Here is a 15,000-nt window from a genome sequence, read left to right as displayed (position 1 = left end):
ACAAAAATACTTGCCCCATGGACAAATGTCTTAAAACAAGCCAGTTACATGTACTATGATAATTTTACTTAAATTAAGATTGACTAGATGCTTTTTACTTGAAACTAGAAAAATACTCTTGCTAAGATTTCATTTTTGCAGTGTGTGTTATGGAGCAAGGTCTCCATCTCAGCCATTTATTCTTAGCGGATGTGGCCTATGCCGAGGGCACCAGTGGTGGGACACCTTGTCCTTATTATAGTGTTAAAGGGCCTCTGGCTGAGCTAGAGGTTCTCACCTGATGTAACCAACATGGGGCCTTGGCCCGAGCTAAGGTCCCTGACTCACTTTATTACTATTACATTATTATTACATTACACTTAGTCGATGCGTTTATCCAAAGCAACTTGCAGTTATTTACAGGGCAGGGTATTGGTTACAGTCCTTAGAGCAGTATGGGGTTAGGTACAGTACCTTGCTCAAGGGCACCTCAACCATAGACTGTTGTAGAGAGTGGAAGGCTGGGATTTGAACCTGATCTAAAGCCCATCCCCTTTACCATTACATTGGAGCTTCGTGTATTTATTTTACACACACTAGAGTAAGAAAGCATTAATGCTGTATTTAACAGAATATAGACAGGTTTGCTCTCACTGTGCTGCCACGAGAACAAGGAAGTAGCGAGATGACCAATCACTGTGCCTTTTTGTCTGCGTCCTTTGTGTCCGTCTGATAGTCAGGATCTTTATGAGACGGGTGCGCGGGGGGCGTGGTCACGCACAGACACAGATTTGAAGGATGTGGAGGCTATGCGTCGGAAGCATAAATTACCCTTCATGCCATGGCTAAACACATCCCTTACTTTTTCTCATCTGATGCATCTGACCTGGTGCCCCCTTGTGGCCTGGACTATGGTGCTCTAAGGTCTCCACCTCAGCCACTGGTTCTTACCGGATGTATCCCACTTGTGGCCGGTGCTGGAGGTACCAGCGGTAGGACACCTTGTCCTTCCAGCCCACGTTGCGCGGATCCTTCCAGAGCAGCCGGACCTGGTCGTTGGTGTCGCCTGTGTGCCACAGGGAGTTCCTCAGGTGCTCTCCAGGGCCAGACTTGGACTTCACCGCCTACAGCGAGAGAGAGAGAGAGAGAGAGAGAGAGAGAGAGAGAGAGAGAGAGAGAGAGAGAGAGAGAGAGAGAAAGTTGCAGAGAGATGAGACAGGAATGATAACAATAACTTTATTCGTATAGCACAATTCATGATAACAAGCAGCTTGGCCAAAGTCCAAGTGCAGGAGTGAATCGTGTTGTTAAAGACAAAACATGGCCTTTCCAACAATGATACAGTAAGTCACATGCATTGGACATCAGCTCACCCCCCCCACCACCTTGACTAATGTCCGCAGGAAACATTGCAGGAATTGTGGGGAAATTCAGGGAGGGGGCCAGGAGATGGGCCTCAAATACGGAAATGTGGAGGAAACTGTCCATTATCTGCATCATCTGCGTGCCACATCCATAAACAGTGCGGTATCTGAAAACCAGATCCATGACCAATCCATTATGTGTCTGACGTATCCAGACGCCGTCAAGCATCTGAATCTCACAAACAGATGTTTGAAAGCTGTGGTTCCCAAACTGGGGGCCAGGACCCCCGGATGGGGCGCAGACTCGCAGAGGTACTGCAGGGGTTCGTGGAGAGAAGGGACGGTTTGCATAAAACCACATCCAAACATCCTTTCATATAAATATAACTATTCCATACATTTGTAACAATATTCACTTGTATAGATGTGTGTTTCTACCTGTGAATTTCACATTAACATGTGATACAGGTAGTATACGATTAGTTAGTAAGGGTAAAAAAAGAATGGTTTGTGTTTGTATGATGAGATGGTGGGTTGCGAAAACATTGAGTGTGTTCATGTGGAGTATGTTCAGTATCCCAAATATGAGGCTTATCCTGGTTATGATCGAATTCGGGTGTTTATATGACTACAGACAGAGTGTTATATCCTGGTCTACATTTTGGCCGTTATAGAATTCTCTTCAAATGCGTGTAGCCTGGATACCAGCAACAGTGTTCTATGGGAAGCCTCGGTATTCGGGATAAGGTGTTTCCATGTGTCATTAGCCTGGCTTCTGTCGGAAAACTCCACCTAGCATATCCAGATTTCTCAAAGTCCCGAGTGAGGGCTTATCCGGGATACTGAAGACGGGAAAAGGTGTTTATATGTTCAAACACGAATCTGGGATACTTCATAACCAGATCATATTAGGGATACCGAACTGCATATAAACACACTCATTGTTAGTTTTCAAAGGAGGGTCCCAGCAGAAAAAACTTTGGGAACCACTGAGTTAGTGGATTATACAGAAAATACACCAAAATGCTAAAAATGAAGATGTGCAAGAGTGAAAAAAATATTTATATAAAAAAATAATTAAAACCTTAAGCTGAATTCCAGGTTCGGCGACTGCCCTGAATGGTGTGGCCTGCCAGTAGGTCTGCTCAGTCTGTTTCCACATGACCACGTAGAAGCTGGACGAGTCTTGGTAGCCGAAGATGAAGCCTGCATAGTCGTCATCCGTCACCGTGTTCACATGGAAGGTCCCCTCGAAGTCCACACCACTGAAGGCAGTGTAACCTAAATCAGATGAATAGGACAGAATAGAATAGAATAGAATAGAATAGAGTAGAATAGAACAGAATAGAATAGAGTAGAGTAGAGTAGAGTGGAATAGAATAGAATAGAATAGAATAGAATAGAGTAGAGTAGAGTGGAATAGAATAGAATAGAATAGATGATGGCCTAAAATTCCTCTATTGTTTCACTGCATATTATGGACAATGCACTATATACTTTGTACAACACAACTAGGACATCCATTAAACCTGTGTTGCATTTAAAAGTCACTTATGATGAAATAAATAGCTAATGATGATCATTGAGTTGTGAAAACTGTGAATACTGTAATCTAGTTATTGATATTATTTGTTTTTTAACATACTCATCTGCTAGGCTCACTTACCCACAGCCAGGCCTGGGTCACTGTTCATGGTCTGAACAATCTCCATACCCTGCCGAAAAAAAAAAAATCTCATCAAAAAGAGTCTCATCATCATACCTTCAAAACATACCCTCTCTCTCTCTCTCTCTCTCTCTCTCTCTCTCTCTCTCTCTCTCTCTCTCTCTCTCTCTCTCTCCTCTATCCCTCTCTCTCTCCTCTATCCCTCTCTCTCTCTCTCTCTCTCTCTCTCTCTCTCTTCTACCCATTGTGGTCATTATCTACAGTCCTCCCTCTATCCAGTGAAGGGGAAACATGTGACACAAAACTAGAAGAATACTAGGTTAATATATTTAATATATCGTATTCAACATGCTTATAATGTTGTGAATAGCTAAGAGTGAAGTAAAGAATCCCTCAAGTGAGCCCTTGGTGCAAAAGGGGATTGCCATCAACCTGGGAAATTCCTGCAAAATCATTCTTTTACTATTCCAGACAGTTTGGCTCGTCTATTCTAAAACTCCATAACACTGTCATTGTAACTGTATACCCAGGGGTTCTGTAGCGCAGTGTGCTGATAACACCAAACTATATGAGCCCATGTATTCATTCCCATTGGACCTACTGTAGGTTCGAATCCAGCCTGTCATTTCCATTTCTCTTTTACTGTGTCTTTTTCGACTTTATTTGATAGGACAGTGTGAGAGGTGGACAGGAAGCAAATTGGGAGAGAGACGGGGAAGGGTCGGCAAAGGACCCAGGCCAGGAATCGAACCCGGGTCAGCCGCATGGCAGGCGAGTGCCCCACCGGTTGGCCACCGCAGGGGCGTCATTTCCATTTCTACCCTCAGTCTCTCTCTCTTTTGCAACCCCTCGCCTAAAAAAAAAAACTGTGTGTAATTCTCTTACATGACAGATTGAAATATTTACTGAACATTTCTATTTATATATGACTAATATATCCTGCACATTTCTCTTGGAGCATGAGAGCTGACCTGGTTGAGCACCACCCAGTTGGGGTCGATCTGGGCATCTCCCTCGGGATCCAGCACCACCGTCTGGTAGGCCCTGAAGTCCGTCAGGGTGATCTCGGCGTTCTCTGGGCAGTTGTCGATCCTGTCAATCACTTTGTCCTGGTCGAAGTCCGACTCGCAGACGTCTCCGACGCCATCATCTGGAGGATAACGGAACAGCCATAAGGGAGGATTAGTCAGTATGTTGCGAAACACATGCGGGGGCGTTTGTGCAAATATGGGTTATCCTTCATCATAATAAGATGCAAGGAGGATCCTCATAGGATGGTGGTTTTTATGTGCAATGAGAATGCTCTTCTCCCACCTGCTTGTCTGTCTGTCTTTCTGTCAGTATGTGAGCAAATGTATAAGCAAGCAACATAAACTGTCTAATATCCATGAATTCTTTTGGACTGGTTGGGAATGACCCAAAAAAAATAAATCAATTCAATTTCCTCAGTGATCGTCAATCTGAACACAGGCATGTCACACAAACCATTCTTAAACATTGTAAGGTGAGGTATGCTAGCTGTAGATGAAGGTCTGAGCATGTATTGTCTGTGCAGTCAAGGATGGATTACTGCAAGGGCCTACCGGGCCCAGGCCCAGGGGCCCAAGAGTCCAGAGGGCCCTGAAGCCCAATCCTCTAAATTTCCATTCTCATGTTGTGTAAAATCACACTTTTAACAACTCTATTTTCACATATTTTCAGGGGAAAAACACCTGAATGCCCAACAATATAGGGTCTCTAACATCTGGAGGGGGCCCTTTCTTGTTGTCTGGCCCAGGGGCCCATGGAGTCATGATCCGTCCCTGTGTGCAGTATGCGTGATTGACAGGGAGAGCATGCAGTATATACGTACTATATTTAGCATACTGGATATGGGGCATGGATGTGGAGTCCACGCCTACTCATCGCGGCATTGTAGTCGCCCCTTGTGGGAGTTATTGATTTTTTGTTGGCACAGAATAACCGTTTTACATAACATCTGAAGATTCCTGTTGAGCCAGACCAAGCTATCCAAACCCAAGAGTTATATATTATACGCCATGAGACTTCTTCTTGGAGGTTGAGAGATTTACATAACATGCGAAAATACTGGTAGCTCGTATTGGGCTGGGTGTTACAGGAAGAGTAGAGGGCCTGTCAACAATGTTATTTTTTTCTCCACGGTTCATAATCATAGGTTTGATGAGGGTTTTTTTTAAGTCTTTCTATGTATCTGTCTGTACTTATTTATTTATTATTTGTATTACTGTATTTATCCTTAATCTATGTGTGTGTGTATCATGTGTATGTGTCAGCGCAAGTTTGTGGGTGATGCAGGGAGAAAGTAGCCTGGCTTTCAAGCAGACCATTCATGCTTCGTGCATCTTCGTTAAATTTGTGCGCTTGCACTTGGGTCTGGAAATCTTAGATGAGCCTGAAGGAATTAGCTCCTATTTCACCGGATCGCGGGGCGGGGTATATACAAGTCAGTGGTTGAAGTCATGGAGGTAGTAGAACTGGAGAGAGGGAATAAGTCCCGCCCCCAGTCATTTCAATGGGAAATGCTAGGTTAGTGAATTCAGAAAAAATTGAACTCATTTTTCAGCTTCAAAGATGGAGTGTCCTGGAGCTCATTTCCGACGCCAGTTTACTCAGCCAATTATGTGCCATGTTACTGACTTCAGTAAGGTTGACCAGAAAGCTATATGGAAGACGGGCATTGGATGCCCAACACTAAACTTGCGCACACACCAATCAATGAGCGAAGTGGCGTCGGAAATGAGCGAATTTGTGAAAATGGCGACAAGGAAGTGCCTTGCTAATCGGCGAAGCTAACCAGCCAAATCCTAACCCCCTGGTTGAAGTAGTACTGATAAAAAAAAACCATGTGAATTCTCCAATCAGGTTCGAGCTGTTTTGAACACACCCACGCCTTTCCAGAGCTAAGCGATTGACAATATTCCAGATGGTAAGTAACAACCATCGCCTGAGAACCAGGTTAGGGAGAAAGAGCACATAGGCACAAAGAGAGAGAGAGAGAGAGAGAGAGAGAGAGAGAGAGAGAGAGAGAGAGAGTGTTCGTGAGTGCACACATGCAGTATGCGTGTGTGTACGTGTGTGTGTGCGTGTGTGTACGTGTGTGTGTGCGCGTGTGTGTGTGTGTGCGCATGCTCGTGCTTGTCCATCTGGTCAGTATTGGGCAGTGTGTGTGTACATGTGTGCGTGTGTGTGTGTGTGTGCGCATGTGCGTGTGTTCTGTATATGTGACTGACTATTGTCGTCCGTCTGGTCAGGGTTGGGCACCAGTCTGCAGTTATCGGGGCCAGGAAACTCGAAGTCTGGAATGTTGTCGTTGTCGTCATCGTCATCACACTCGTCCCCGAGGCCGTCTTTGTCCGTGTCCAGCTGAGAGCTGTTCATCACTAGCGGACAATTGTCATTGTTGTCTTGGTGACCATCTCCATCACTGCAAAAAAAACCATGCACATTCATAAACGCACACACATGCATGCCCGCACCCGCACTCGCACACACACGCACACACACACACACGCACGCGCGCACGCAAGCACACACACACACACACACACACACACACACACACTTACGTAGTTGACTCAAAACTATACTATCTTGGCAACATGAATATCATATTTATATCATAGCAATACATATTTCCTCTCTCAGCACTCTGATTTTACATGTTTGTTTCTGAAAATGGAAATGCTGAATTCATCAGAAATGTTCATTCATTTATTGCATGTTGTTGCAGATGATTCCGCACCCACCTGTCTTGGTTTGTGTCACAAGAATCACCAACCAGATCGTTGTCAATGTCTGACTGAAAACACAGAAAGAAAGAGCGACTGAGTGAATTCCCAGGTCAAGTTGCACAACACAAGCCATCTGTAAACAAATGTTGTATTGATCACTATTGGCTAACATTACAACTATATGTGACATCATCCAATGTGACCTCACTTCCTGTGAGGGCTTTTTAAGTTCAGCCACTAGCATTAGGCTTGTTCGTGACGAAGCAGTGCTGCTTTTGCTAAGCAGCGAGCATGCACACTTTGCCAGTTTGATGCATTCTAACCACAATGCATCAAACCGGCAAAGTGCGCATGCCCACTACCTAGCAAAAGCCACACTGCTTCGTCACGACCGAGCCCTACTGTTCTCTCTCTTCTGCTTTTACCTGTCCTGCTGTTAACACCTGTTAACACCTCAGAGAGAGGGGGTGAGGAGGCCTGGATATTGGCCCTTGTGGCCTGGCCTCCTCTCTCCCTCTCTCAAGCCAATAAACCTTGCATTTCTGAATTCCAACTACTCCACTGGATCTGGTCTTAAATATGAATTAGTAGTAAAAAAAGATACTAGTGGTGTCAACAATGATCGATTCGGCGATCCAATCCAATGCGGGGTATGGATGATCCAGGATCGATGCGGCAAGTTCCAGGATCGATGCAGCAATTTTTTAAAGTTTCAATTACTTTCGTGGATATTTCGAGAGCAAATGAATGTTAAATTAAATAAAAGTACTTCAAAGCATTGCAAGACTGACACAGACTGATCCAGACTGATACAGAAAACAGCCAATAAATTGTTGCTCAGTATCTGACTACTTGTACAGTATTGCCTCATCATGACTGAGGAAACATTTGCTTTGCTTTCAGTAGAAATGTAATGCATTGCAATGCATTGTAGAATTGAATCGGATCGGATCGAATTGCACAGAATCGAATCAAATCGCATCGCTACCTCCCGAATTGTGATCGAATCGGATCATGAGGGCAGTGCCAATCCACACCACTATACTACCTGGTTGGGGTTGGGTATGTCTGGGCAGCTGTCGCAGGCGTCCCCTACTCCATCCCCATCTCGGTCACGCTGGTCTGGGTTCTTCACTCGCGGGCAGTTGTCCAAAAAGTTCTTCAGGCCTGGACCAGAAATAGACTTAAAGTGATACTGTGCCATTTTTGGAAATTATTGAGTTTTCCCTTTCTCCTGTACTTCCAGCCATATTCTTAGTATGGCAGTGCAAATTTGACCTCCAAGCTAGCCATTAACATTGAATGCTATGAGACCAGCTAGCCACCCGAGGAGTGATTGACAGCTACCTCAACTTCTCCCGCCTTCTCAGACATTTAATCCATCCAGCTCATTCACCCGTCATGCGCGAAAGCTTCTCAAACAGCCTCTCCTCCTCCCTGTATTCACATATGTATGGCTCTTGAAATTCGAAAACAAAGACTAAGATGGCTCGGCCATGTATTCAAAATGCCCAATGAAAGAACACCAAAAGTCGCCTTGAGATGGACCCTGATCGGGAAAAGAAAGAGGGGAAGACCAAAGAACACCTGGCGAAGGACCGTGACGACTGAAATAATGGGGCTGTCCTGGGATGAAGCACAGGCCAAAGCACCAGACAGGGTTCAGTGGGGGCAGTCATGGGTGAGCGGTTAGGGCGTCAGACTTGCATCCCAGAGGTTGCCGGTTCGACTCCCGACCCGCCAGGTTGGTGGGGGGAGTAATCAACCAGTGCTCTCCCCCATCCTCCTCCATGACTGAGGTACCCTGAGTACCATGGTACCGTCCCACCGCACTGCTCCCCATGGGGCGCCACTGAGGGCTGCCCCCTTGCACGGGTGAGGCATAAATGCAATTTCGTTGTGTGCAGTGTGCAGTGTTCACTTGTGTGCTGTGGAGTGCTGTGTCACAATGACAATGGGAGTTGGAGTTTCCCAATGGGCTTTCATAAGTGTCAGTGTATCATATGATTGCGGCCTTACTGTATGTCCAAGCCCGGACGAAGAGGATGAGTAAGTAAGTAAGTCCCTGTACTCCTCCATCTCACTAGTGGTCCCACTCTACCGTCCCTCTACACACGAGGGGGTGCCAACGGATTTCATCCAGTATGAACTCAGCTTAAAGCAATCCAGGGACTAAGGCCAACTAGCATGCCAAACATGCTTACTGTACACAATACAATACAACCTGTATTTATATAGCGCAGTACACATATACACATACACATATGTACACATTCACACAACAGCTCTGCAGGCTGCTGTACGGAAATCACAGTCAGAGATGGCAACATGATCCCAGCATGGCAATCACTATGGCTGACATGTTTACATTACATGACGCATAGATGCACACATAAGGTTCGTCACACATACGCACGCAGGCAAGTAGGTAGGCACTCACACGTACACAAACACACACACACACACACACACACACACACTCTATCTCTCTCTCTCTCTCTCGATCTCTCTCTCGCTCTCACACACACACACACAAACACAGAGACGCACACACACGCACACACATACACACACACACACACACACACACACACTTACTTCTGTTAGGCTCACCTGCTCCCCCATCAGTGAACTCACACAAGCAAACACACACACACACCTACGTATACACTAACCATCGTTATCCATGTCATCATCGCATGCGTCTCCCAGGCCGTCGAAGTCTGTGTCCCGCTGGTCTGGGTTCTCCACCCGTACACAGTTGTCACAGGCGTCCCCGTGGCTGTCCTTGTCACTGTTCTCCTGGTTCACATTGTGCTTCAGCCAGCAGTTGTCCTACTCACACACACAAGAAGTACACATATGCACGTAGGCGCTGTTACGATGTAGTGTGTCGAGAGGTCTTAAGGCTATGGCACACAGATACGGTAGGAGGCAAAAATGTCTTTTTGGAGTTTTATTATGCAAACCACAGTGCAAAAGTGAGCCAGTGACAAAATAAACCAAAATTCGACCAAAAATAAAGAGTAGAAAAATATATAAAGACTATGTACAATATTTACAAAACGGAAAAATAAACAGGCTATGATAAGCCAAAGCAAAATGCATAAACATAAACTTTAACTAGCCAAAGGCTCACAATAGAAATTCAAAAGGTACAAACTCACACACCTGAGTTATATAGAGAGCATCGGAACACACGTCCTCCTCCTAGCAGGCTCTTTCGAGCAATGAAACTTGCATCACTTTTAAACAGTACCTGCGCGCTCCCGACAGGTGGAGCATACCACTCAATATAAACAATGAAGGGGTGTTTCAGGCATTTAGACATTATCACTAAACTATACTCATTAAAATGGCGCCACAAATACATTAATAATTACCAGGCCTTCTACATTATTATTACACACAACCTATACACTGACAGCAGTGATCAACAGCATGAACAGTAAATTAATTTGCAAAGGAGAATGCGCTGGCTCAAGAATGCGGCCACGCGAACGTGCCCAGCAATATAGCATTCTCAGCTCCGCCCCACACTCCTTTGACACTACGCAGAGATGCAGCGCATCAGGTAAGACAGTAAAGTTTATAAACACTCTACAAACATTTGCCAGCGTTCCAAAATGTTTAAAAACCACTCGGTTTGAGTCATAACATGTATACGTTGCAACTGTAAACTGTAAACAAAGAAACAAAGGGAGTTATCAAAACAGGGCTTGTGATCAGTGTATGTGTTTGCGTATGAGAGGACAACTCAAATGCGTGAAAGTTTGTCAGCGATCCAACTATGTGTGCACCCATAAGTTAAATGCTTAACCAAACTGGTCAGAATGTAGGGATGTTTGTGACAAAGCAGAATTCATACATCAAATAAGCAAGGCTTTTGCGCGGGCAGAGAAAGTTTGAATGGGGAGACAGTTTCTCGTGTCCAATGGCAACCTGTACGGCTGGAGGGAGAGATACCACCGGGTTATGCGGGCATTGCTGTCCCGCATTCTGTTCAGCCACTGCAATGCCCGGTGGTCAGTCTCCACCACAAACTCTTTACCCATCAAATAGTACTTCAGAGTGTCAAGGGCCCACTTGATGGCCAGACACTCCTTCTCTACAGTGGAGTACCGGGTCTCTCTTGGAAAGAGTTTCCGGCTAATGTAGATCACTGGACGTCGTTCTTCCCCCACCCCCTGCAACAACACAGCCCCCAGCCCCAATCCAGAGGCGTCCGTCTGGACGGTGAAGGGCAAGTCAAAGTCGGGGCTCTGGAGGACAGGACTGCGACAAAGGCTGTCCTTAAGGTCCCGAAAGGCCTTGTCGCACTCCTCAGACCAGACCACCTTGTTGGGGCTGGACTTCCTGGTGAGGTTGGTCAGTGGAGTGGCTCTGGTGGAGAACTCTGGGATGAACCTCCTGTACCACCCCACCAACCCCAAAAAGGAGCGGACCCCTTTCTTTGTGGTGGGTGGCGGACAACTCAGCACGGCGTCCACCTTGGAAACCTGAGGCTTGATGGTGCCACCACCCAGGACATAGCCCAGGTAGCACACCTCCGATCTGGCGAGCTGGCACTTGCTCGCATTGACGACCAGCCCCGCGTCTTGAATCCTCCGGAACACGTCGGCCAGATGTTTGAGGTGGTCCGCCCATGACGTGCTGTATATCACAACATCGTCAATATAGGCGGCGGCATACGACTCCGCCCCCATCAGCACCTGATCCATTAGGCGCTGGAAGGTGGCGGCAGCCCCATGAAGACCAAACGGCATGGTGGTGAAGTGGAAGAGACCTGTGGGCGCTCGGAAGGCAGTGAGCTCCTGGGCTTCTGGCGTCAAGGGGACCTGCCAGTAGCCCTTGCAGAGGTCAAGCGTGCTCAGGTAGACTGCCTTCCCAAGCCGCTCCACCATCTCGTCCACCCGAGGCATCGGGTAGGGATCAAACGCGGAGATGCCGTTGAGCTTGGAGAAATCCACGCAGAACCGCAGCTCCCCGTCCTTTTTAGGGACGAGAACCACGGGGCTGCACCATTGGCTGCGTGATGGCACGATCACGCCCATCTCCAGCATGGACTGCACCTCGTCCTTCAGTGCTGGAATCAGGCGTGCTGGAACCCTTAAGGAGGTCTGACGAATGGGACCAGGCGATGTCAGCTGGATGTCGTGGTTCATCACGGTCGTGCGGCCTGGCTCGTCCCGGAAGAGACCCCCGGGGATGATGTTCTGGAGATCCGCCTGGTGACGACTGGAGAGGTGGTCGATGGAGGGAGTTGTGTCTGCCCCGCCGGCGGTGGGGAAGTACTGCTCCTGCAGCTCCTCCTCCTCAGGCACCGCACGTGCCCACATGGCGTTGCAGACGGGCTCTGGGCGCGACACCCACTCCTTCAACAGGTTAATGTGAAAAACCTGTTGGGGCTTGCGACGATCTGGCATGGCCACTTCATAGGTCACAGGACCCATCTTTCGCAGCACCTCGTAGGGACCCTGCCACTTGGCGAGCAGGCTGCTCTCAGACGACGGAAGTAGCAGAAGGACCTTCTGCCCAGGGTTGAAGCTGCGACTGCGGGCAGTCCGGTCATACCAGACCTTCTGGCTGGACTGGGCTTGCTTCTTGTTGCTGTGGGCCAGGCTGCTCAGCTCCTCTAGCTTATCCCGCATCTTCAGGACGTAGCTGATGATGTTGGTTGGCGCCGCCGGACCCTCTCCCATCCAGGCCTCTCGTAGGACGTCCAGGGGACCCCTCACCTGGCGGCCGTAGAGGAGCTCGAACGGTGAGTATCCGGTGGAAGCATGGGGGACTTCGCGGTAAGCAAAGAGGAGATACGGCAGCCACTGGTCCCAGTCAGCCCCCGTGTCGCTCACAAACTTTCTGAGCATCGCCTTCAGAGTTTGGTTGAATCGCTCAACCATTCCGTCGGTCTGCGGGTGGTAGGGAGTTGTTCTAATGCCCTTAATGCCCAGAAGAGAGTAGACCTGCTTCATGAACTTGGAGTTGAAGTTTGTCCCTTGGTCTGTCAAAATCTCTCTGGGCACTCCGACCCGGGAGAACAGTTGCAGTAGGCAGTTAGCTACCTGCCGGGACTTCGTGTTCCTTAGTGGGAAGGCCTCGGGGTAGCGCGTCGCATAGTCACTAATTACAAGGATATAGCGGTGGCCTGCCCTACTCTTATCCAGGGGGCCTACAACGTCCATGGCTATCCTTGTAAAGGGAGTGTCAATGATTGGGAGGTTGATGAGGGGAACTTTTGAGGTTCTGTGCGTGCGATTGGTGAGCTGGCAGGTTGGACAGGACTTACAATATTCTACCACCTTCTGGTACACTCCAGGCCAATAAAAACGGTGGGAGATTCTCTCTAGGGTCTTTTGCTGACCCAGGTGACCTGACCATGGGATGCTATGGGCCACTTCCAATACTTTGGGCCTAAGTGACTCGGGGACAACAAGCTGCTCTCCCTCTTCACTCACTCGCATAAGCTTCCCTTCTCTGACCACAAAACTCTCATTTCCACACAGTGCATTCCTGGCAAGTTGCTCCTCATCGGAGGTTACATTTTCAAAACATTTAGCAAGTGTAGGGTCATCTTTTTGCATTTGGATAAAATCAGCGGTGTCTACAGCATCGCTCTCTATTGGAGGAAGAGAGACAGACTCCTGTACTGGAGTGCCAAGTACTTTGTCCTTCCTCCTCATGGACCTGGACTTCTTCTCTTTGACCGGACAGCTGCCTTCGCCAAAGGGCAACTCCTGCCATGTGCTGATGGCAGGGTTGGCCTTAGCTTGGGACCTTGTCACTACCATACCTGTAGCTGGAGGCATGTAGGACTGCAACAGGTCAACTAAAATCGGAACATCTTGTCCTAATACAACAGGGTAGGGACAGTTATCCATAACGGCAACGTTCAGCAGGTAAGTTTGGCCTTCTATCTCCACATGTACATCGGCTGTGTGATGCTCAGACTCCTCCCCATGAATGCACCTGACCTTAACTGTACCCACCCGGTCTATGCAATCTGACCCCAGACATGCACTCTGCATAAAACTCTGGCTACTGCCAGTGTCAACTAGCGCCTGCCACACTTTCCCTTTAATACTAACGGGAACCAAGACATCAGTGCAGCTAGGGGCTGGTTTACGGTCATTAGTGGGGGTGTAGCACAACATGCCTGCTCTAGAGGGGGCTAAAGGGCAATTGGGCTTAATATGGTCAGGCTGTCCACAACCATGGCAAATTATGCGGGGCTTGGGCCTAGTGGGCTGGTTGGGCTTGTGGCTGGGGTTACGTGACGGGTGAGGGCTGGGCTTATAGTGAGGGGCATTTGATGGCTTAAACTCACGGCTACCACCCGCAGACGTGGTTTGAGGTCGTTGATTCTGGTCGCGCTGGCCGCCATGGTTACGCCGGTTGGTCTGGTCCTGGTGTCCGATGTGGTACCCACGGCGGTGGCGTCTTGCTGCGACGAAGGCCTCCACCAGATCGGCAGCTGCCTTGGAGGTCTGCGGGTTTCGCTCCATCACCCACACTTTCAGCTCAGGGTTGAGCACTCTGAGGAACTGCTCGAGCACGATGGTGTCTCCGATCTGCTCCTTCGTCTTGGCGCTTGGGCACATCCACTTGTTGTAGAGGTCCTTTAGCCTTGATTGGAGCTCTCGTGCTGTCTCACCCTCTTGCATGGTTGTGTCCCGGAACCGGTCACGATACGTCTCGGTGTCGATCTCGTACTTCGTCAGGATGGCTTTCTTAACCTTGACGTAATCTTGAGCGTCAACGATGTCCATGGCGACGTAGGCGGCTCTGGCTCTCCCAGACAGCAGGGGAACCAGAAAGACGGCCCAGCTGCCCATGGGCCACCCGTTCACCAGGGCGATCCTCTCGAATGAGGTGAGGTAGTTTTCGATGTCCTCATCTTCTGTGTAAGGCGCCATCTTGGGGGGTCGGTAGCCATATTGGGCTGGGGGAAGTGACACCGGCCAGGATACCTCGGTCCTGGGACTGACTGCACGGGATGCTGACGGTGGTCTGCTCTCCAGAGCAACGCTCGCAGGCCGCTGCAGCTCCTCGTCGTCATGGCGTTCAGGTAGGGCATCCGGTTCAGGCTGGGTGTCAGGTTCACGATGGGCGTCCGGTTCAGCTGACGATGGGCGCTGGTGTTCGGAGTCATCCGCAGGGGTCTGACGGTGTTGGGGTTCCGAGCCAACCAGCGTCTGTATCTGCTTGAATTGGTGCTGCATGGACGTCCACCTTGTGT

At 48.5% G+C, this 15,000-nt stretch overlaps 1 protein-coding gene across 1 annotated transcript in view; it reads right to left on the bottom strand.

Moving 5' to 3' along the window:
* The window catches only part of thbs4b (thrombospondin 4b), a 41,182-nt gene that overhangs the window by 4,510 nt on the left and 21,672 nt on the right, over positions 1–15,000 (bottom strand). The window contains exons 13-20 of the mRNA XM_063210099.1: positions 9,437–9,596; positions 7,810–7,928; positions 6,777–6,829; positions 6,261–6,454; positions 3,981–4,159; positions 3,010–3,058; positions 2,428–2,624; positions 931–1,103 (exon numbers count right to left, since the gene is read on the bottom strand). Coding sequence (XP_063066169.1) covers positions 931–1,103; positions 2,428–2,624; positions 3,010–3,058; positions 3,981–4,159; positions 6,261–6,454; positions 6,777–6,829; positions 7,810–7,928; positions 9,437–9,596 — 1,124 coding nt within the window. The remainder of the gene's footprint in view (positions 1–930; positions 1,104–2,427; positions 2,625–3,009; positions 3,059–3,980; positions 4,160–6,260; positions 6,455–6,776; positions 6,830–7,809; positions 7,929–9,436; positions 9,597–15,000) is intronic.

This window comes from Engraulis encrasicolus, chromosome 11, assembly GCF_034702125.1.
Source record: "Engraulis encrasicolus isolate BLACKSEA-1 chromosome 11, IST_EnEncr_1.0, whole genome shotgun sequence".
Taxonomy (NCBI): Eukaryota; Metazoa; Chordata; class Actinopteri; order Clupeiformes; family Engraulidae; genus Engraulis; species Engraulis encrasicolus.
The sequence above is the reverse complement of the archived record's forward strand: the minus strand, read 5'-3'. Positions and strand labels throughout refer to the sequence as shown.